The 22,175-nt window shown below is 43.8% G+C and overlaps 1 protein-coding gene across 17 annotated transcripts in view; it reads left to right on the top strand.

Moving 5' to 3' along the window:
• EPB41L2 (erythrocyte membrane protein band 4.1 like 2) overlaps positions 1-22,175 on the top strand; it is a 375,724-nt gene that overhangs the window by 185,852 nt on the left and 167,697 nt on the right. For all 17 annotated transcript variants that reach the window (XM_082250108.1, XM_082250106.1, XM_082250105.1 and 14 more), the window contains one exon: positions 2,874-2,916. In XM_082250108.1, coding sequence (XP_082106234.1) covers positions 2,874-2,916 — 43 coding nt within the window. The remainder of the gene's footprint in view (positions 1-2,873; positions 2,917-22,175) is intronic.

Genomic DNA, 22,175 nt, shown 5'->3' with positions numbered 1-22,175 from the left:
TCAGGGCCACCCACAGCTCAAACTCTGGCCAAATTGGACAAAATTTGAGAGGTGTATAGCCAGCATAAATCCAGTGAGCAAGCCTAAAAGTTCAACATTTAGCCATTTTTTTTTTCCAATTTTGGATTGAGTTGGAAAAGATTCAAAAAGTATTCTGTCAGGTTTTTATCATTGTGTGACTGTACTGGGTAGATTTTGTGACACTAGGAACATAATTGATGAGAATGGTGGTCACTTGGACAGGAAACCAACCATTAATAATAAACCACCTTTATGCTATTGTTGCTATTTTTATCCTCATTAGATGGATCACTTAACTGGAGACACAGGTAGCAAAAAAAAACAAAGTAGACTGTAATTCAAACACGTGCTTTACCTATGCCTGAGCGAAACAACTGGTTTACTTTATTATCAAATATTCATCTTTCTTTTGCTCTCCCACTGCTCCGTTCAGCGGGAGAGATCCGATGCATACAAGGTGATTACCGTCAGCTCTCTTTCATTAACCGTTTCCTGAAAGTGGTCGATGAAGGAGAAGCTGACAGTAATCACGGCACATGTATTGGAGTTTTTTAGTGCTCTGCTGAAGCATGGGAGAGCAAGCACCTCTTTTTACAAGTATAACAGATTCCAGCAGTTTTCTCAGCAATGGACATTGTTCCTACTTGGTCACAGATCACGTGGAAAATAGAGACTGAATTTGATACAGGATAACACCCATAGGTACTGTGCTTATTTTCGTTGCCATTGTCATAATTTCCTTCCCTGGTGTCTATCCATGGGAACATACATATGGTTAGGATGAACACTTGAGCGGGCAAAAAGTCAAAACGAGTTTGATTCCTGAGTCTGTTAGTGTTGGCCTTTTGTTGACTTCAGGAACATAGCCTGAGAGCCTCTCCAACCTCTCCTGAAATATTTCCTTGGTTGATAGGATCTTGCAAATGTTTCTTTGGTGAAATGTGTTTTTTGGAGGAAACCTCTTCCTCCTTTTAAGGAAGGATTTTGCCCACTTTTTCCTCCAATAGCTCTGTTGATGTCTTTGTCCAGGTTGTCACCAAAATTGCCATCGTAAAGGAATGTGACATCAGGTCTTAGACCTTAGAAGAGGGGCACCTTCTTTACAGGAACTGCGTACAGCATAGCCCTGACAGTACAACAAATTCAGTTAATATATGCTTTGGCTATAAAATTGGATGCAAGCTTTGAAGCGGTAATAAACCCAAAACCAAAAATGTAATACATTACAGCTTAGCAATCATTAGATGTGGTGGCTGCATTGTTTCATTTTTTTAGGCTTTTCGCCACTGTTTTCACCTAGTGATCTGACTAGTAACATACCTCCTGTATTAAAGTGCCCCCGCTCTAGATTAATGATACATTTTTACATAATAAATGATGATCATTGTAAGCACCCCAGCCAGTGTTAAATGGTTGTCTTATCTCTGTAACTGATAAATTTGCAACAGGGCTTTTTCTTTTGAAAAACTGGCTTACTGGCTGGATCACATTTAAGAATTTGTAAGCTTCAATATAATACGTGTTTGCTTTTTGGTTTAATACCACTTTAAAACTGATCCACGTAAAAAAAAAAAAGTGATGCCCCACGCAGGATAATGCACATCATGACAGACTTGTCTGTGAAACGGATCCCTCTAGCGGCTCCCTGTCACCGCTGACCGGGAATCCATCTTCACCCAGTCTTTCCTCTGTTTTTGTGGCCATTTTAAATGGCTAAACCATTTTGACGTCACGGCTGTGGCAACGCTCTCTCAATGGATGGCATGCCGTTCATTGAGAGTGCAATGTGTGTGCATCGGTGACATCACCATCTGCTTCACATGTAAATATCTCCTAAACGGCACACGTTTAGGGGATATTTACTATAACTGCAAGTAAGCCTTTATATAGGCTTGCCTGTAGGTACAAAGCAACAAAGGGAGTTTACTCCCACTTTAATTCATCTAGTGCTATGGTAATTTGAGCTAGATTTATGCAGACTCACCATTATCTGTTCATGTCCTAATTGCTCTTGAAATGTTCACGCCATCACTGGCCTGCATGCTGCCCCTGCCACATGATCAACTATTTTACCAGCCTGAGTAGTAGTCCTAGCCAGTGTCATCATAGTTTAATCTACAACTGGAGGAACATCAAACATGAAGAGGGCAAATAAAGTGATTCTGTTGTTTTACCTTGTATGAGCAAAGTATGTGCTCCATGTAAGCAAACTTGTTATGGCTCTTAGCATTTCCTAGAACAGCTAAGGCTGATCATGTCATGTTAGTAAGTGGAGGCATTGGGTCTTAGCATTTCCTAGAACAGCTAAGGCTGATCATGTCATGTTAGTAAGTGGAGGCATCCTATATGGTTGTTCACTTTTCCTTTTACAATGTCGAAGACCCCTTTTTTAGAGTGGATGCTTTCTTTTTGCATTCAGTTTATGTAGTAAAGAATGTTAGGGATGGTTCACATCTCAATACCTGTGTTAAGGATGCATTTCTGCATGCACATTTTTTGTTGTGTTCCAATGCACTCTCCCCCCCCCCCCCCTCTTTTTTTTTCCCTCCTTCATCTCAATTGAGCACATGTGCTTTCTGGTGCGTGTTTTGCAAAGTTCCAGATGCTTCCATACAGAAAAAATGCATCATGTTCTACTTTTGTTGACTTCACTGGAACGCACTGCGCTGGTGTGAACTAGGGCTGTTGGAATCCGTGGTAAACACTGTCCATGTGTTTTTTTTTATGAACAATACAAATGCTTTGGACTGCATCTGGTGTGAACCAACCCTTACTGTCTATTCAATTTTTATTTTCTGTATTTGAACAGTCATTGTACTCGGACTTATCCAGTATCTGTCTTCTCATTTCAGAACTGGCTGGATCCTGCAAAGGAAATTAAGAGGCAAATTAGAAGTAAGTGTTTCCTATTTGAATTCCCTAAAGGCATATGAACCTTTTTTGTACAATGTTATTTGTTTAGAAATTAATGGATAGTTTCAGTTACATATTACGTTGTTCTAGTGACCCTAGATGTGTAATGTTGCAATAACACTTTGTACCATTTCTTTTTTTTGTTGGTTTTTATATGTGGCATATTTAGAGACAACAGATACTTTGAATTATGTGGCAGACCTCTTTTTTTGTTTTTAAAGCGGAGTTCCACCCTGGATTTTTTTTTCTTTTTTTTTAATACCCCCGGGACAGTCAGGGCTAGTGCATTCCACAATGGCTAGCCTCTGATCTGTCCCGGGTTGCACTTACCTGTTAGGACAAATACTTACCTTGCAAACGTCTTGTCCAGCGCTGCCATCTCAGATGTGGGCAGCTTGAAGCCAGCGCGTCCTCTTCGGCGTCTTCTTCCGCCTTCTTTGGTCCCACGATGCTCTGCGCCGGCCCCGACGTCACTTCCGGGTCGCGCGCGTCATCCCTCCACAGCTTCTGGGCATGCCCAGAAGCTGTTTAGAAGGGGATGACGCGCGCGACCCGGAACTGACGTCGGGGCCGGTGCAGGCGCAATGATTCCTGGGAGCTATGACGTCCAGCTCCCAGGAATCATTGCAGAGCCAGGAAGTGACGACGGGCCGCGGCCAAGGAAGGAGGAAGAAGGAAGTAAGGTAAGTATATTTTCTTCGCTACGAGGTAAGTAAAAAAAAATAAAATATGCGATTATCCATTTCTTTTTCAGGTGACCCGGAGCGAGAAGATGGAGGTAAGTATAAAAATAGGGTGGAACTCCACTTTAACCACCTGCCTACACTCCCTTTCTGCCTAGGCCAGTTTTCAGCTTTCGGCGCTGTCACGCTTTGAATGATAATTGCGCGGTAATGCAACACTGTACCCAAATTAAATTTTTATAATTTTTTTCCCCACACAAATATAGCTTTCTTTTGGCTGTATTTAATCACTGCGTTTTTTTTTTTTTACTGTAAATTTTGTAATTAAGTAATTTTTCTCCCTAACTGATGGGCACTGATAGGTGGCACTGATGAGGAGGCACCAATATGCTGCTCTGTTGGGCGCTGATGGGCAGCACTGATGAGCAGGCACTGACTGACATCACTAATGAGCACTGATTGGGGTCACTGATGGGCACTGATTGGGGTCACAGATGTGCACTTCTGGGGATTTACTGTCATTGGGGCACTGATGATTAGTGCCCTGATTACCTGTCCTGGTCATCCCTTCGAGAAGATATCACTGATCGGCTCCCCTCTGCACAGACTCTGACAGTGTGAAGCAAGGAGCGCCAAAAAACGGCACTTCTGCAATTACCTGTAACCGGCTGTGATTGGACACAGCGGATCGCATGGGTAAAGAGCGGCATCATCGGCTCTTTTGTGAGATTGGGATTGGGCCATGTCCTAGCAACACGGCACAGCCATGATCGCCGCACTACGCTGTCATATGACGTTGTCCCAAAATGAGAGCCGCACCACTCCGCCATCATTTGATGGTGGGCGGGAAGTAGTTAAATATTAAACCTTTTCTTAGATCAGTGGACCCCAAACTACAGCCAGTGGGCCACATCCGGCCCACTACAGGATTTTTTATGACCCACAGATTGGGTTAGTAGCCTATCCCTCTGCACCGAGTGACATTTCAGATCATCAGAGACTACCTTTGGTCTCTACTAGGTCTGATGGGGACCCCAACACAAGAAGTCGTCTAATGGGCATCCTGATGTAAGGGAGGATTCTAATGGAGACCTTGATGTAAGGGAGACCCTTATGAGGACCGTGATGTAATAGGGAAATCACTTTGTTTGTCTGCCTTTATTTTATATCCTTTTTTCTTGAGGTTTGCTAGTTTACTGACCATAAACCTTTTATGGCAGTCCATAAATGTTGCAATTTTCTCAACCCAAGTTTGCAGGAAAGAAAATTGCTTGATTTCCCTATTATCACAGTCATTGTGTATGGGGGAATCCCTTCCATAGAGCTATTGTGTTCTCCTGACGAGGGAGCACAGGGAGCCTTCCTTGCTGGGAGAACATAGTGCTAACGGCTATAGCAACTAGCACTCATCGAATGCTAGAAATCCGGCATGCTGGTTGTACCCAAGTCGATCCATTGATAACTTGGGTACAATCAGCCTATCCATTGTTAGTTTGAATCTTGGTCAGTCCCCTCTGAACTGGCTGAGATTTGAACCATCTATGGTCAGGTTTAGTATACCCATGGACCAATTTGTTAAAGCAAAAGAAAGATGATGATGAACTAAAAATAATATTCAACTTGTCATTGTGATCCTTTTACAGGCATCATGATTGTTGTTCAATAAAAATGTCTGCACTTTTCATATTGCTGTTTGTCTTGAATAAAAAAATCTAATATCACTTAGAGATGGTCAGTGTATTCGGAAACATATTGAGAGGAAAACATTCTTACTTTTTTAGTTCATGACATACTTGATTTAACTAAAACATAGCAGTGCATAGTCCTGTGCAAGTAACTTTTACTCTTTCTCATTCTGGTTGAGAGATCTGACAACTGTACCTGTATGTGAGTACTACGCATGTATGCTGTGACCTCCAGCAAAATTTAGCTCACTCATAGGATTGAATGGAAATGGGATGTTTTTGTTAAAAATGCTGTGTATTGCTAGGCAGGGCTGCGTATAGAAGATCACTGAAAAAAGGAGAAAGGTAAATATTTTACTAAGTAGGCTACAGTCAGGGGGGGTGGGGGGTGCAGGGATAAATTAAAGGACAACTGTACAAAAGGTACAGTAGTCATGCTATGGACATAATATGGATGCAGGCTATATCATCATTATCATTGGGTTATTTGCAGCTATCTTTATATGGGAAAAAGAAGTTTGCATGGACATTGCCCTATGAAACCCCTCTCACTCCCAGCTTGCCTGCTTCGCTAGTATCCTTAGGTGTTAAACCGTTTCCCTTTACTAAAAGAAGCTTCTCTTCTTCCTTTGGAGGTTTAGTTTCTTATGTTCTCTTTCTGATGATAATTCTATCATGATGATTCTCCTATCAAGATTCTTGCTGCAGCAACTGCAGCTTTCAGATTGGTTGACTTCTTGGCAGAGGCTTGGGGACTGTACCTAGACTTGCCTGTAAAGTTGCTGCAGTACACTGTATCAAGCTGTAGGTGCTCTTCTTGGCATGTAATAAAATTAATGAAGTTAGCTATAGGGAGCTTTACAAGTCCAGGACCATGGTCTGCTAATAGCAGAGCCCTGTCCCTGAAGAACTCGGTATGCCCAGGTTTGGGTATATCTCCCCTTTAAACCTGCCTGCAGAAGCTTCAACAGTTGAGTACATGGCAAAAGCCATTTAACATCTCTGGCGGTATGATTATGGTAGGAATTTTGTACCAAAAGCGGTTCTATTTTTTTTCATGGAAATTTGGTGTTATGTATTGTAGGCCTACAATTCTTAGTAATTACTTACTTAAACCTGACCAAACAAGACTCTCTAGTAGACATCCCAGATTTGATAAAGTTTGAAACACAAAATCATAATTTATAATATAATAAATAACTATAAGTTTAAGTTAAAGTGTGTGTCTATCTATCTGTCTTTCTGTCTGTCTGTATGTCTATGTGTGTGTGTGTGTGTGTGTGGTGTGTGTGTGTGTGTGTATAATATATATATATATATATATATATATATATATATATATATATATATATATATATGAATATTGTGAAAACATTCATTATTGTAGGTTCATGGTGTCGCACTCTAATCGGCTAATTACCCCAAAACATCTGTAAAAGATTTCTGAAGCTTTAAATGGTCTCTGTCTGGTTCAGTACGTTACACAATCATCAGGAAGACTGCTGACTTGACAGTTGTCCAGAAGACAGTCATGACACCATCCACAAAGAGGGTAAATCACAAAAGGTCATTGCTAAAGAAGCTGGCTGTTCAGAAGGCTGTATCCAAGCATATTAATTGAAGGTTGAGTGGAAGGAACAAGTGCGGTAATAAAAGGTTCACAAGAAACAAGGATAACCACATCCTTGAGAGAATTGTGAAGCAAATGGCATTTAAGAATTTGGGGAAAATTCACAAGGAGTGGACTACGGCTGGTGTCAGAGCTTCAAGAGCCACCACACACAGATGTAGCCAGGACATGGGCTACAACTGTAATATTCCTTGTGTCAAGCCACTCCTAAGCCAGAGACGTCAGCATCATCTTACCTGGGCTGAGGTGAAAAGGGACTGGACTGTTGCTCAGTGGTCCAAAGTATTCTTTGGGGATGAAAGTAAATTTTGCTTTTTTTTTTCAAAATCAAGGTCCTAGAGCAGTGATGGCAAACCTTGGCACTCCAGATGTTTTGGAACTGCATTTCCCTTGATGCTCATGCACTCTCCAGTGTAGTTGTTCATCATGTGAAATTCCAAATTCCAAAACATCTGGAGTGCCAAGGTTCACCATCACTGTCCTAGAGTCTTGAAGTGTGGAGAGGCACAAGATCCAAGTTGCATGAGGTCCAGTGTGAAGTTACCACAGTCAGTTATGATGTGGAGAGCCATGTCATCTGCTGATGTTGGTCCACTGTGTTTTATCAAGTCCAAAGTCAGCGCAGCCCTCTACCAGGAAATTCTAGAGCACTTCATGCTGACCAGCTTTATAGAGATGCTGATTTCAATTTCCAGCAGGACTTGGCACCTGCCCAGCTTTATAGAGATGCTGATTTCATTTTCCAGCAGGACTTGACACCTGCCCACACTGCCAAAAGTACCAATACCTGGTTTATTTTAACCACTTGCCTACTAGGCCTTTGGTACTTAAAAATCCCCATAGGCGACATTTTAAAAATTTCTACAGGTTGCCATCTTAGAGTTACAGAGGAAGTCTAGGGCTAAAATTATTGCTCTCGCTCTAACGATCGCGGCGATACCTCACATGTGTGGTTTGAACACCGTTTACATATGTGGGCGGGGTTTCCATATGCGTTCGCTTCTGCGCGCAAGCTAACGGGGCAGGACACTTTATTTTTATTTTTTTACTATTTATTTTATTTATTATTTTTTATTTTTACACCGTTTAAAAAAAAAATGGATCATTCCTTGTAATAGAAATAGGCACGAGAGGACCTCTTTTTTGTGAGATCTGTGGTCAAAAAGTCCTCAGAGCTCACAAGTACACTAAAAGATGAAAAAAAAAAAAAATGAAGAAAAAAAAAAATAGGGACCTTTTAAACCGATTGCTAGGCAACGACGTTTGCCATCCGACGTGGCCAGGATGCCCCTTAGTCTAATTGGGAGCTCAGTGATTCCCTGGTCCAGATCTGGGACAAAATACCCCAGAACACCATCCGTCCTCTCCTCAAGAGCAGGCATGCATACAAGCACGTGGCATTTGCAGACCAATTTGATGCAGCGTATGGTCTGAGCACCGACAGGTTCACCCCCCACCCCTTCAACCTCTGCAGCAATGCTGGCAGCACTCATACGTCTGTTTCCCAAAGACAACCTCTGGATATGACGCTGAGCAAGTGCACTCAACTTCTTTGGTCATCCATGGTGAGGCCTGTTCTGAGTGGAACCTGACGTATTAAACTGCTGTATGGTCTTGGCCACCGTGCTGCAGCTCGGTTTCAGAGTCTTGGCAATCTTCTTATAGCCTAGGCCATCTTTATGTAGAGCAACAATTCTTTTTTTCAGATCCTCAGAGTTCTTTGCCATGAGGTGCCATGTTGAACTTCCAGTGACCAGTATGAGAGAGTGAGAGCAATGACACCAAATTTAACACACCTGCTCCCCATTCACACCTGAGACCTTGTAACACTAACAAGTCACATGACACCAGGGAGGGAATATGGCTAATTGGGCCCAATTTGGACATTTTGACTTAGGGGTGTACTCACTTTTGTAGCCAGTGGTTTAGACATTAATGGCTGTGTGTGGAGTTATTTTGAGGGGACATGTACACTGTTTTACAAGCTGTACTCTCACTACTTTACATTGTAGCAAAGTATCATTTCTTCAGTGTTGTCACATGAAAAGATATAATAAAATATTTACAAAAATGTGAGGGGTGCACTCACTTTTGTGAGATATTATGTACACACACACACACGTGTATATGTTGTTTGTGTGAGCAGTGCCATTTTCTATGTTTGTGCCATGTTTATTTTCAAATTATTCATTTGATGTATTGTAATGCAGCATTGTGGATTATGGCAGTTTTTGAGGCAGATTTTTGTTTTTTATTCAGTTGCTTCGGGCAGAAAACACAGGCGCCTCCATGCTTCTTCCATGTATTGCTCATTGTAGCCTTGCAGCAGATTCACAATGCATACAAATCTCTGTTGACCTCTGCAAATTCTTGGATTCCGTCATCATGAGCTGGTGGAAAAGCTGAGGCTCGTATTGCAGAGGACAAAAAATAAAAATGTTGAAATGTGTTCTCTTGGGATAATGTGGTTTAGACGGAATGGGATGTGGTGAGAGACCTTGCTGGTCTACGAGACCTTTTTTAAACGGGAAGATATTTTTTGCATTGGAGGTAAAGATTCAGTTTAATAAAGGCATGGTTTGTCATGGAATCCTCTTCCCTGTGTTGTTGTTTACGGCATTGATGATGTTTGGCTTTTCTCAAGCAGAGTTCCATTGTAATAGTTTGTGTTTCATTCCCTTTTCGTTGTGTGTACACAGACATATTATGATGGAGTGTGGCCAGATTCACATACCCTCATCTGGAAGAAATATGTGAGCAAGACCTTCAATCTCTGATAGCAAGGCAGCATTTTATATGTTAAAGAAACCAAACGACATACATAAAAGAACACAGTTGCTAGTATAAATTGTGCATGTTTTCACTTGACAAGCCACCTAAAGATTTATTCATTAGAAAATTTTTTCTTGACTGGAAACATAAAATGCTATTCACTCTGAAATCTCTAAAGCAAGCATAGTTACTGTTGGGCTGTAGACTATACTTACACTGCTGCACACCCTTTCTTGTAATGTCATTTCTGTAATGAGGGTCATATGGTACAAATGTATATTCTTTATTCATAGTCTTTGTATCCTTGAGCCCAAGTGGCTGCAATTTCCTGTTCAATGTTACTCTAGCGTGTCTTATCTTTTCAGTGAGATTTTTCCCAAGCTGGGGGAGCGACGACATCACTCGAGAATTTTGGCTCCTTTGGATTTTTTTTGTTTAGTTCATTTTCTTATCTTATGGATTTTTAGTTGCTTCTTGCTCCGCATGGTGTATATAGTGTGTGTACTGGGATAAAGATTGTGTGTATTTGTGATCTATAGTAAGTAGGACCATCACAGCTGAACATTCAAAGTAGCTTGTTGCAAAATCATTTGTGTAATTTTTTGTTTTGATGGAGAACCTCTTTTTTTAATTGTATGGGGGAGAGAGAATCTTAATGCATCTTTGCAATGCATTTCGGTCAAGGCAAATTTCTTTACAAATAATGCAAGTATGGAAATAATATATGTTGATCTGTCAGATATCCTGTGTTTTCAGCAGAAGAGAACCAGTAAGAATGTACAACAGTGAGATTTCTGTGATGTGCACATGAAGTTACAAGAATTCTGGTTTTCTGTTAAGATTGACAAATGTTTACTGTAATTGCAGACAATGTACTTGGCCTAAAAAATAAAACCAATGCTTCTGCCACATCTAAGGACTGGTATGCTGCAATACATTATATTTTTGTTCTCGGTTTAAATATACTTTCAAAAAGTAGTATTAAACCTCCTCAAAAATATATACCGGTAAGCTGAAAAATATATGTGATGGCTGCATTCGTTTTCTTTTTTTTTAGGCCTTTTTTTCCTTGTTTTCACTTGGTGAGCCAGTCAGTAGCACACTTCCTGTCTTAGGCTGGCCATACATAAAGACATTTTCTTGTATCATTTTCTTTTAGATTTACCTACACCATATGATATGAGCTCAAACCTAAAGGGCCCTTTTACATCAAACGCAGTGGGATGCATTGTGGACTGCACTCAAACTGCATAGATAGTCCAAAATCCAGGCTATCCTATGGGTATTGTTCATATCAGTGCAGTGCAGAAAAGTACAGCATACTGCATTTTTCTGCAATGCATTACAGTGCACATAGAAGCCAAACGAAAGGAAGAAGAAAATGACCTCACAGGACAAGTGCAGATAAAAAAATGCCCCTCAACTGCATGTGTAACGCACATCAAATGCATGCATAGGTACAAGGGAAAAATGCTCAGTTACTTGCAGTTTCTGGTGTGAATGGGCCAAAACACTTCCAATAAGTATGTAATCAGGCAGGCCCTTGCACTACATAGTTGAAGTCCAATCCAAAGGAAATTCAACAAAAGAATGTTATAATGTATGGCCAGCTTTAGGGTGTCTTCACTGTAGATGGATGAGCAAGAGAGACTACCTTGGATAGCAGCCTTCTCAATCAGAGGAGTGTATTGTTAAAGCGGAGTTCCAGTCTCCTAGCCAAAATTATCTTAATCACATAATTGAGATCGTTGTAATTCTAAAACTGCAATGGATAGAGCTGGCCATGTGCACATTATAATGACTTAATATGAGGCTTTCTCTTTCGATTCCGGTTGCCGCTCATGGAGGATGTGGGCAGATGAAGCCTGCCTGGCTTAATTTCTTGGATTTTGTGCAGCTGGCTACCCAGAATGCACCTAGCGATCTCGCTCCTGTGCTGTAATGACACTGCGGGCACGCTTTGTTCGGGTCAGGAATTCTCACTACTTCTGGGATTAATGACCTAGATTTCCCAGGAGTCAAGGGGCCAGGCTGATGACGTAGTCGCCTAGACGGCTGCGACCGGATGTCGTAGGGAAGATAAATAAGAATAAGGTACGTGCTCACAAAATTTCACCATATAAGCAGCCAAACATTACACCACTATGGGTGCCCAACACAATGTGGCTAAGTTTAAAAAAAATTAGTGGAACTCCGCTTTAAATGCGCTAGCAGATTTAAATGGACTTAACACATTCAAGCCAAATTCCAGATAACAATTTTTAAAGCAATACAACAACAGATTTCTCTTTCGCTCATTGACAGACTGGAGTAGGACACTAGGCAGTAAAGAATCTGGCTACACCTATGGGCAGTCCCAAAGGGTATACTCCCTCTTTCTGCTATAGGTACTCTGTTTTATTCTGTCTGGTAGGGAGTAAGGACCTAGTTCCTTGCTGGGATCTCTGGTCCTGGTAATTTTTTTTTCTTTTTAGATAGAAATATTTTCTCCTGTTTTTTTTTTACTGTGAGATCTACAATCAATTGCCGGACGGGGCGACGGGCTGAAAAACCTAAATCTAGTTGTCATGCTATGCGGGCCAGCGAGCATGTGCAGACCTCAGCTACGCACTAGTTTGGCCACAACATAGCCCCACCAGATGGGGGCTGGCCTACGTGTTAAACGCCTCGCGAGGTCGCATACGACCGGGTCTCAGCCCGAGTCGCAGGATTCCTCCTGGCCAACAGCCCCCCATTTTGATGGGGAGGGATTCTGTCTGGAGCGGTGCCTACCTGTTTCCTAGTATGATGGGTCGCGGTCACCCCTCCTCTCCCCCTGGAAAGTTTTGGGTTGGACGTGGGCCCCTCCTTGGGAAGGTCCGACCCCCGGATTCCCCTCCTTCCTGTCAGGCACCCCCTTTCATCTGTCCCCCATCCTACCCCACCCTCCACTTATGCTGGGGCTGTGTGCGTTGTCCAGTCCTCCTCCCCGGGTGGGGGCAGGGCGCTATGGGGGCTGGGGGGGTGTTTCCCTAACAACCGGCCGATCAGCTTGGCCAGTTGGGGGGGTGGGAGGGTTGTACCTGGTGAAGGCTTCTGCCAAGGCCCACTGCCCTGCCTAGGCCTGTTTTTGAGGCCTAGGGATCCCTCCTGGGTCCCTGGGAGCCTCATGGTGCCGCACGGGTCTGCCATTTTGCTGTAGCCTATGTGTTTCTTTGTGCGGTGGCCATGTTTGTGTAGTCCGACCGCCATTTTGTGATGGTTTGCCATAGAAAATAGCAGGGGCCATGACAGTGGGGCCCTGTGGGGGGCGATTTTGGTGGTGGGAGCCCCTCATCATCCCCTTGTGCTGACTCCTGGATCTTTTCACTTCCTGATCACTGCACCTGAAGTGCAGATTATTGTGGTGGCTGTGGGTGCCTGTTTTTGCTGGGTGGTGAGTCTGGTGGGGTTCTCTCCCTCTCTGCTGAGGATCACTTGGTGCTTTGTGCCTGGTGACCGGTTGGTGCTGCCAGCGTGGTGGTGATTGTCCCTTTACAGTGTTTTACACTTTGTGGCTTCCCCCTGGTGACTCATGGAGTCTTTGGCGCACATCTCCCTACCTGATCCCCTCTCTGAGGCTGCGGTGCGGTTTCCCTTTCCCCGCCTATTTTGACAGAATTGTCTCTAAAGAGATGGGACGACCAAAGCATCCTCTTTGGGGTCCCTTAGTGATGTGCTAGGTGATACCCCTATGAGGAGTCCCTTCTTAAGAAGTGGACTGTTCCACCGGTGGTGGATCCTCCGGTTTCCAGATTGAACAAGGCAACCATGATTCCGGTAGTAGAGTCCCCGGTTTTTAAGGATCTGGCTGACAGGAAGGTGGAGGCTGTGGCCCGCAATATGTACATTCTGGTTGGTTCGGCACTAAGGCCAGTATTCACCATTGCCCTGGTGTTGCAAACTCTGCCTGAGTGGTCTAAGTTTACGCTGTGACCTGGAGGGAGAACAGCTCCCCCCTGACGGCGGTCCTGGAGTCCTTTGTGTCTCAGGTGGAAGTGGCTTTTGGGTCACGGGCTAGCAAAAAGCGCCCCCCGTCTTCCCCCTGCTTCATCTGTCTCATCAGATCCTGAATCTGATTTGGTGCCGTGAACGTGGGTCACCCTGTTGGGTCTGCAACCACACGCCTGGAAATATCTGATAGTGAGGATGATTCCTCCACATCTGCAAGAGCGCACGAGAAGGCGCTGGTGGAAGCACTGATTGTATCTGTGCATGAGACCTTAAAGATGGAGAACGCAGCTGCGATGGAGGCACAGGTTCCCTTTGGAACTCAGAAGCCATCCAGAGCGGCAAAGGGGTTTTTCCCTCTTGTTTTGACAAAATTGTTGCTAAAGAGTGGGGACGACCAAAGCGTCCCCTTGGGGTCCCTAAACCATTGATTTACCCCTATGAGGAGTCTTAATAAGAAGTGGACTGCTCCACCAGTGGTGGACCCTTTCAGTTTCCAGATTGAACAAGGCAATCATGATTCCGGTTGAAGAGTCCCCTGCCTTTAAGGATCCGGCTGACCAGAAGGCAGAGGCTGGTTCAGCTCTGAGGCCGATTGTTCTGGTGTCACAAACTCTGACCGAGTGGGCTAAGCTTTTACGCCATGACCAGGAGGGAGAACAGCTCCCCCTGCCTTTTCTGAGCTGGCGGACCAGCTGGTCCAGGGGCTGCAGTTTATCTGTGATGCCTCTTCGGATGCGGCTCCCCTAGTGGCTCGGCTCTCTTTCGGTAGTGGTCCTTCAGCGTGTCTTTTGGCTCAAATGCTGGTCTGCGGACCAGACTTCTAAAAAGGCCTTGACTGATCTACCCTGTTTGGAGCTACCCTGGATGATATCATTAAAGGTCTCAGGGAGAAAGGGGAACTTTTCTCTCGCAGGCTACTAAGGGCAAGGAACCTTGTCGTAGATGTGGGCCCTCCTTCTCAACTAATACTTTTTTTTCGTCCCTCAGGGTTGACTGACAAGGGCTCGAAGCCTTTCAGGGCCACCTCCTGGAGGATCCAACCGAACCTCGTCTGGCAACCTGAGAGTGGGCTTCTCCAGACCCGCGGACAAGCCTCCTTCAGCATAAAGGTGCGTCCTCATCCGTATCGGGGGTGGGGGGACGTCTTCGTTGGTTTCCGGACCCATGCACTTCCCTGGTACAAGACAAGTGGGTCCACAAAGTAATTCGGTCCGGCTGCAAGATCGTTTCACTCTTGTCCCCCCGGCAAGGTTCTTTTCTTCCAACTGTCCCCGGACTGTATACAGGGTCTTTTTGAGTCAGTACAAGACCTGTTGCTTCAAGGGGTGATTTTCCCGGTTCCGACTTGGGAATGTTTACAGGGTTTTTACTCAAACCTGTTAACAGTTCCTAGGAAGGAAGGCAAGGTGCGCCAATCCTTGACCTCAAGGTGCTGTACTGCTTTGTGCGGGTGCAGAAGTTTAGGATGGAGTCCATTCGTACATTAGGGGGATTTTCTTGCCTCTATCGACATCAAAGATGCTTGCCCTCACATTCCAATATGTGGCGGTCACTAGCGCTTCCTCCGCCATGGGAGAGGAGCATTATCAGTTTGTGGCGTTACCCTTTGGTCTCTCCTCAATGCTCGGGTCTTCACAAAAGTGTTAGCCCCGGTGCTAGCATTTTTATGCCAACGGAGGATCGTAATATTGGGCTACTTGGACAACCTCTTTCTGCGAGTCTCCTACTGTTCTGGTGGAAAACCTGGAAATCACCATACGAACTCTGAGGGAGGTCGGCTGGATTCTGAATTTTCAGAAGTCTGCTCTGGTTCCATCCACAAAGCTGGACTATCTGGGTCTGACTCTGGACTCGGCCTTAGCCAGGGTGCTCCTTCCTCTGGACAAACCCGTGAAATTGAAGGCTGCAATTTGTCTCCTGCTGTCCAGCAAATGGTCATCCCTCCGGACTTGCATGCGGGTGCTGGGCCTGACGGTGTCGACCTTCGAGGTGGTTCCATTTGCACAGTTCCATACGCGGTCCCGGGCCAAATGGGACAGGATTCTGCTGTCTCTGAACAATCAGATCCGGCTTAAATAGGGAATGAAGGAGTCCCTGATATGGTGGTTTCATTCTCCGGCGCTTCGGCTGGGCAAATCTTCCTCCCCTTGTATTGGAAACTGGTCATCATGGAGGCCAGCCTGTCCGGCTGGGGAGGCATCCTTGGCAAAAGTTCTGCTTAGGTGATCTTGACACTCGAAGAGTCCAGACTATCAATCAATGTCTGATCGATCAGACTATGCCTGGACCATTGGGCGGATCGCCTTCAGGTATTTCCAGTGCGCATTCAATCGGACAATGCCATGGTCGTGGCTTACGCCAATCACCAAGGGGGCACAAAAAGGTGTCCTGGCGGTAGCTGGCATTGTAAGGTGGGAGAACAGTTTGTTCCAGCCCTCTCCGCTGTACACATTCCCGGGGTGGGAAACTGGCAGGCGGATTACCTCAGTCGGCAGGTGTTGGACCAAGGGGAGTGTCCCTTCATCCGGAGGTGTTTTATCAGTTGTGTCTCTGGTGGGGCATCCCCGAGGTGGATATGTTGGCGTCTTGGCTCAACAGAAAGGTGCAGGGGTTCGTGGCTTGGTCACGGGATCCTTAGGCGAATGTCATAGATGCGTTGGTGGCCCCGTGTTGTCGGTATCGTCTGATTAACAACTTCTCCCTTCTCAAGCGTTTTGTGTTTTTGTAGCTGCTTCGAATCTCTGCTATGACATTTCTCCTGCAGCCATTGCAAAGCCAAATTATGTTCTCAAACTCATATACAAAAGTCGTGAACCGAGGTATGAGTGGCAGCTATGTTGTAGGCTTGTGGTGCTTGGTGGAGACACTTAGCTCCAGAGAAGTTTTAAAGAGCATGTAAACCCAAAAACAAAATGTAATATTTTGCAGCTTACCAGTCTTTTAGATGTGGTGGCTGCATTCAGGTTTTTTTTTTCAGGCTTTCCTCCTTTATTTTTCCTTAAAATTCTGCAAAATAATGGTTCCTGTCTCTTCATGTCTATACTAATTTCTAGTGGTGCACCGAAATTTCGGCATCCAAAATTTCCGGCCAAAAACAGGTATCTCCGCTTTGTTCCTCCGCTGGGCGCAGGCCGCTTTATTCTGAGCTACACTGGTTGTTAGGATGGCCAGCCTAGCAACCAGTGACGTCCCGAGGAGCGGGCCCAAAATGCAGAGCGGAGGAGGATCTTCCTCGTCCTCCTCCGCGCCTGTTGCAGAATGGCTGCACCCACCTCCTCCCTCATGTGCTCCGTGCTGCGGAAGGTTCTCTCTCTCTCTCTCTCTCTCTCTCTCTCTCTCTCAGTGATGATATTAATGACCTTAAAGCGGAAGTATTGTCGCTTTTTTACCTTTTACCTACAGGTAAGCCTATAATAAGGCTTACCTGTAGGTAAAATTAATGGTTTAAGAGATATTCGCCCTGTATGCAGCCGCTGCATCGGCGCATGCGCTCTGAAAGTCCGGCGGACCTTCAGAGCTCTTTGCCGGCTCCTTGCCGGAAAGTGACTCCCGCGAGCATGCGCTGGAGTGACGTCATCGCTGCTTCGGCCACTCACAGCGCCTGAGATGCCGAGGGAACATGACCGCTCCCTCAGCGGTGTCCGGGCGACCGTGTCGGGGCTTTGTTTTAAGGTAAGTATTTCATAGTGAGCTACAATGCGATGCATACTAGCTCATTATGCCTTTGTCCTGCAGGTTTTTTTTTTTTTTCGGTGAGGATACAACCGCTTTAATCTTTCTGACATTAAAAGTAATTACCTCCAAACCAATATTACAATAATTATTACCCCTCCATCTTTTTTTCCCTTAAAAAAAAAAAAAAAAAAAAACATAACATTTCAGAAGTAATTCAGCTCCCCCCCCCCCCCCCCCCCACATACAGACACACACACATATCCCAGATTAATTAACCCATCCAGTGCTGTAATGGATTGGTGAGCTATTGCCTATGGACAGGTACACAGGCTGGGCTACAATGGTTAATGTGCAGGGGAGGGATGCTGGGTTGTTTATGCTGTTAATTACAATTAATAATTCAGTATCTTTTAATTATAATAATTAATTTTCATTACAATTATTAATTCAGTATCTATAAATTCAGTATCAGTGTGCTGCATTAGTGCAACCAGTATCAGTGCAACCAGTGTTAATTAACACTGATACTGGTGCCACTAATGCAGCACAAAGGGGTTAATTAACTGCCACTGGTCTGTCACTAATGCATCAGTGACCAGTGGCAGTACATTAACCCCCTCATGCTGCATAATACAAATACCATTGGTAATTAACCTCGCCTACTATTTTAAAATCATTTTGGGGAAAAAAGTCTATTTTTGGTTTTCGGCCAAGGGCATCCTGAATTTTTGGTTTCTGTTTCGGCCCAGAATTTTCATTTCGGTGCATCCCTACTAATTTCTCCTCTGTATCTTTGGGAGCAGTCAATTTTGTCACACAATGTTTTAAAAGACTGTGCTGTGCTAGTATACAAAATGTGAAGGAAAAAAATATAAAAACAAATGAAAATAAATGCAATCCAATTTACTAGTACATATTATCCCATATACATGGCATGCAATCGATAACCTGAGATAGTGTATAATATAGTATCTCACAAAAATTAGTACACTCCTCACATTTTTGTAAATATTTACAAAATATTACAACTAACCACCATGTTAGATTGTAGGCAGGACACACTTGTCTTTGTACTCCTCACCTGGTTGCCGCCACACATGCTTGACACCATCTGAACCAAATACATTTTTCTTGGTCTCATCAGACCACAGGACACGGTTCCAGTAATCCATGTCCTTAGTCTGCATGTCTTCCGCAATCTGTTAGCGAGCTTTCTTGTGCATCATCTTTAGAAGAGGCTTCCTTCTGGGACGACAGCCATGCAGATTGATTTGATGCAGTGTGCAGCGCATGGTCTGACCCCCCCTAATTGACCACCAGATTTTGCACTCAGTTTTAGTAAATCAACCCTATTGCGTGTTCTTCAAAAGGTTCTTCATAGGTGAACACCCAGTCCTGAATCCACCTCAAGTAACCAACTGACAGCTGAAATGCAAAAAATTAAAAGCCGCCAATAATCGGTTGTTAAGGAGTGGGACCGCAGTGTCCCCTGTTGACAGCTGAAGTGTAAACTGAAATCCCGGCAATTGGAGATATTAAGAAAAAAAAAAAAAAAGGCAGCCGTGTAATGTTTATTAACAACATTGCTCAGGCGCAAGATATAAAGAAACATGAATTCTTTTTGTATCTTACTGTTTTTCTTCATCTACAGATCAAAGGGAGGAATTTCTCTCTGCAGAGGAAGTCAGTTTAACCACTTAACGCAAACTGACGTAGGTCTATGTCGGCTGCCTTAAGTGGTTGTACCGGGGTGATGCCTCTAGCTAGAGGTACCCTTTTTTAGAGCCGCCGGTTGGCTTTTCTAGCGGTAACGACTGACACGGCTCGGGATCCCCTCGACCGTTACCCCAGCGAGCGGGAGGAGATGCCCCCTCCCGCTGCCCTCCGCGGTTTTGCCCGGATGTCCCGTCCAACCGGGAGACCTTCGCAACCAGCCGGCGCATCCGCCGGCTGGATGGAGTCCCGATCAAAGCCGAAATGCGGCTTTGATCGGGTCTCAGATGACGTAACCCTGAGGCGGCGTCCATGACGTCATGTCCGGGTTACTCACCTCCTAAAAGCACCAAATGTAAAAAGTGAGTGTATTCAAAAATACATGTATTCGTGTAAATACATGGGAGTGTAGTGGAGGGGTCTAGGGTCTTTTAGACCCCGATCCCTCCATAAAGAGTACCTGTCATTGCATATTGCTGTCACAAGGGATGTTTACATTGCTTGTGACAGCAATAAAAGTGATCAGATTTTTATTTATTTTTTTATTTTTAAACCTGTGATAAAATAAAAAATAAAAAAATAGGGAAAAAAAAAAAGAAATTTAGCTGCCCTCCCATCCCCGTGAGCTCGCGCACGAAAAAAATGTATACGGAAGTTCACGCCCACAAATTAAATCGCTGTTCAAAGAGGTATCGCTGCGATCGCCAGAGCATGAGCAGTAATTAGAAAAAAAAAAAAAGAGCTGCTCTCTAACTCTAAACTGGTAACCGTTAAAATTTTTTAAAGCGTCGCCTATGTAGATTTTTTATTGACCATAGTTTGTCGCCATTCAGCGGGTGTGCACAGTTTTAAGCCTGTAACATGTTGGGTAACTATTTACTCACTGTGACATCATCTTTCACAATATACAAAAAAATGGGCTAAGTTTACTGTTTAGTTTTTTTTTTTAATGCAGTGAAATGTAATTTTTCGTAATTTTCCCAAAAAATGGCGTTTGAAAGACGGCTGCGCAAATACCGTCTGACAAAAAATATTGCAATGACCGCCATTTTATTCTCCAGAGTCTTTGCAAAAAAAATAAAAAAATATCATGTTTGGAGGTTCTAAGTAGTTTTCTAGCAAAAAATACTGATTTTAACTTGTGAACAAAATCTGTCAAAAATGGGCTCGGTCCTTAAGTGGTATAAGCAACCTGTCAAGTAAAAACTATTTTTTTTTTCTTTTTTTTTTTTTATTAAATGTTCCTCTGTTTAATCACTTATTAACACTCAATTTTCTCTAATCCGCCTTAACTCATTATTCTCCTCCACTTAGTTACTTATTAATTTGCTTCTTTTTTACTTCGATCAATAATTTAAAAAAAAAAACGTTCTTTGTTTATTGATATAATTACACTTTTAACATGTATTTACATGTTTCACATTGAAAATGGTGCAAAATTAAAAATAAAAAAAAGTATTTCTTTTGTAAATTTTCAATCCTTCGTGCCATTGCTAACAGCTGAAGTATAAACAAAACAGTTGTGGCAGGTATCAGTAATTGGTATCGGCGAGTGCTAAAAAAAAGTTTTGGTGCTACAAAACATGGTGTTGGTGCATCCCTAGGAAAATTGCAATAAAAATTGTTAAAAGAACGCATACATGACGATTCCCAGAATCTCAGTGGCGGTTGCACACGCGTGGTGAGGTTGCAGTTTCTGGCATTTGTTTAGTCAAATACATATGACATCATCCTGGGCACAATAAAATTTGCCATAAGGATTGAATACTATTTATTTACTCATATTTGTTTTTTTTTTTCTTCACATTATGTATACGAGCTTGTCAGTCTTAGGGCTCTTTCACACGGGCGATCCGATCAGATCCGCCTGTCTGTTTTTTAGGCGGATCTGATCAGATCCTCCATGCATATCTATGGGGCAGCGGATGTCAGCGGAGACACCTCCACTGACACCCGCTGCCATCCGTATCCGATCCTGTCTGTGAAATCTGGACGGATGGAAACCTTATTTTTCCATCCGTTCAGAGATCGGATCAGATGAGAGTGGACAGGCGGTCCGCTCTCATCGGATTCCCCATAGAGAGCAGCCGGAGCTGTGACACCTCCCTCTTCACACTGTAAGCGGAGACGGAGCTGTCATCCGCCGGCTCAGCTGGGATCGGCGGATCGATCCCCGCTGAGCAGCACGGATCCGCCTACGGAGGCGAACCATGTGAAAGAGCCCTAACTATCTTGACTTTTCTTGTGCTGTATCCTATACATTTAAACGTGCTCCTGTTTAGTTTCTTGGCATTATGTGACCTTTTGGTGGTCATAATTTGTTCTATTTGTCACACAGGCTGGACTTCACACATCTGCCTTTGTTTATCTCCATTCCATGGTGGATTAATGGGACTAGTAGTTACATAGTAGTTGAGGTTGAATAAAGACAATAGTACATCCAGTTCAACCTGTGTATTCGCGCGTGGCCGTAATCATCTCTCATACCCCTTAATGTTCTGATCCTTGAGATGTACGTCTAAGAGTCTTTTGAAAGTAGCCATACTTCCCGCAGAAATCACCTCTTGTGGTAAAGAATTCCACAATCTTGTAGCCCTAACAGTAAAGAACCCCCTGCGTTGCTTGAGGTTAAAACGCTTCTCCTCTAATCGCATTGTAAGCCCTCGAGTCCTCATGCAATCCATAGTAGTGTACGTAAGAAAGATGAGCTTTTTTTATCCTGTCGTTTCACAGGAAATAAAAAGGCACACTGTACTTCTGGCTAGATTATGGTTACTTTCTGTACTTGTGGAAAATGTTTTTTAGCCTGACAAGTGAACTAGTAAGAAGAGAAAAGAATAGTAAGTTGCAATAAATTACATTTTTGTTGTGGGTTTAGATCATGGGTGTCCAACCTTTTGGCTTCTCTGGGCCACATTGAGTGCAGAGAAATTTTCTTGGGCCGCATATAAAATATATACTATAGTTAAGATATGTAATAAAATGCCGCTGCGCCCTTCGCGTGCCGTCGTGCCCCCCGCACTAATTTAACACAACTAGAGGATGATCAAATGAAATGGAATCAGTATACAGAGGTTTACTTCTTCTGAGAGATAATAAAGGAACACTCTA

Source organism: Pelophylax lessonae (genome assembly GCF_965119305.1).
Source record: "Pelophylax lessonae genome assembly, chromosome: 3".
Taxonomy (NCBI): Eukaryota; Metazoa; Chordata; class Amphibia; order Anura; family Ranidae; genus Pelophylax; species Pelophylax lessonae.
This window is presented reverse-complemented; position numbering and strand designations above follow the sequence as displayed.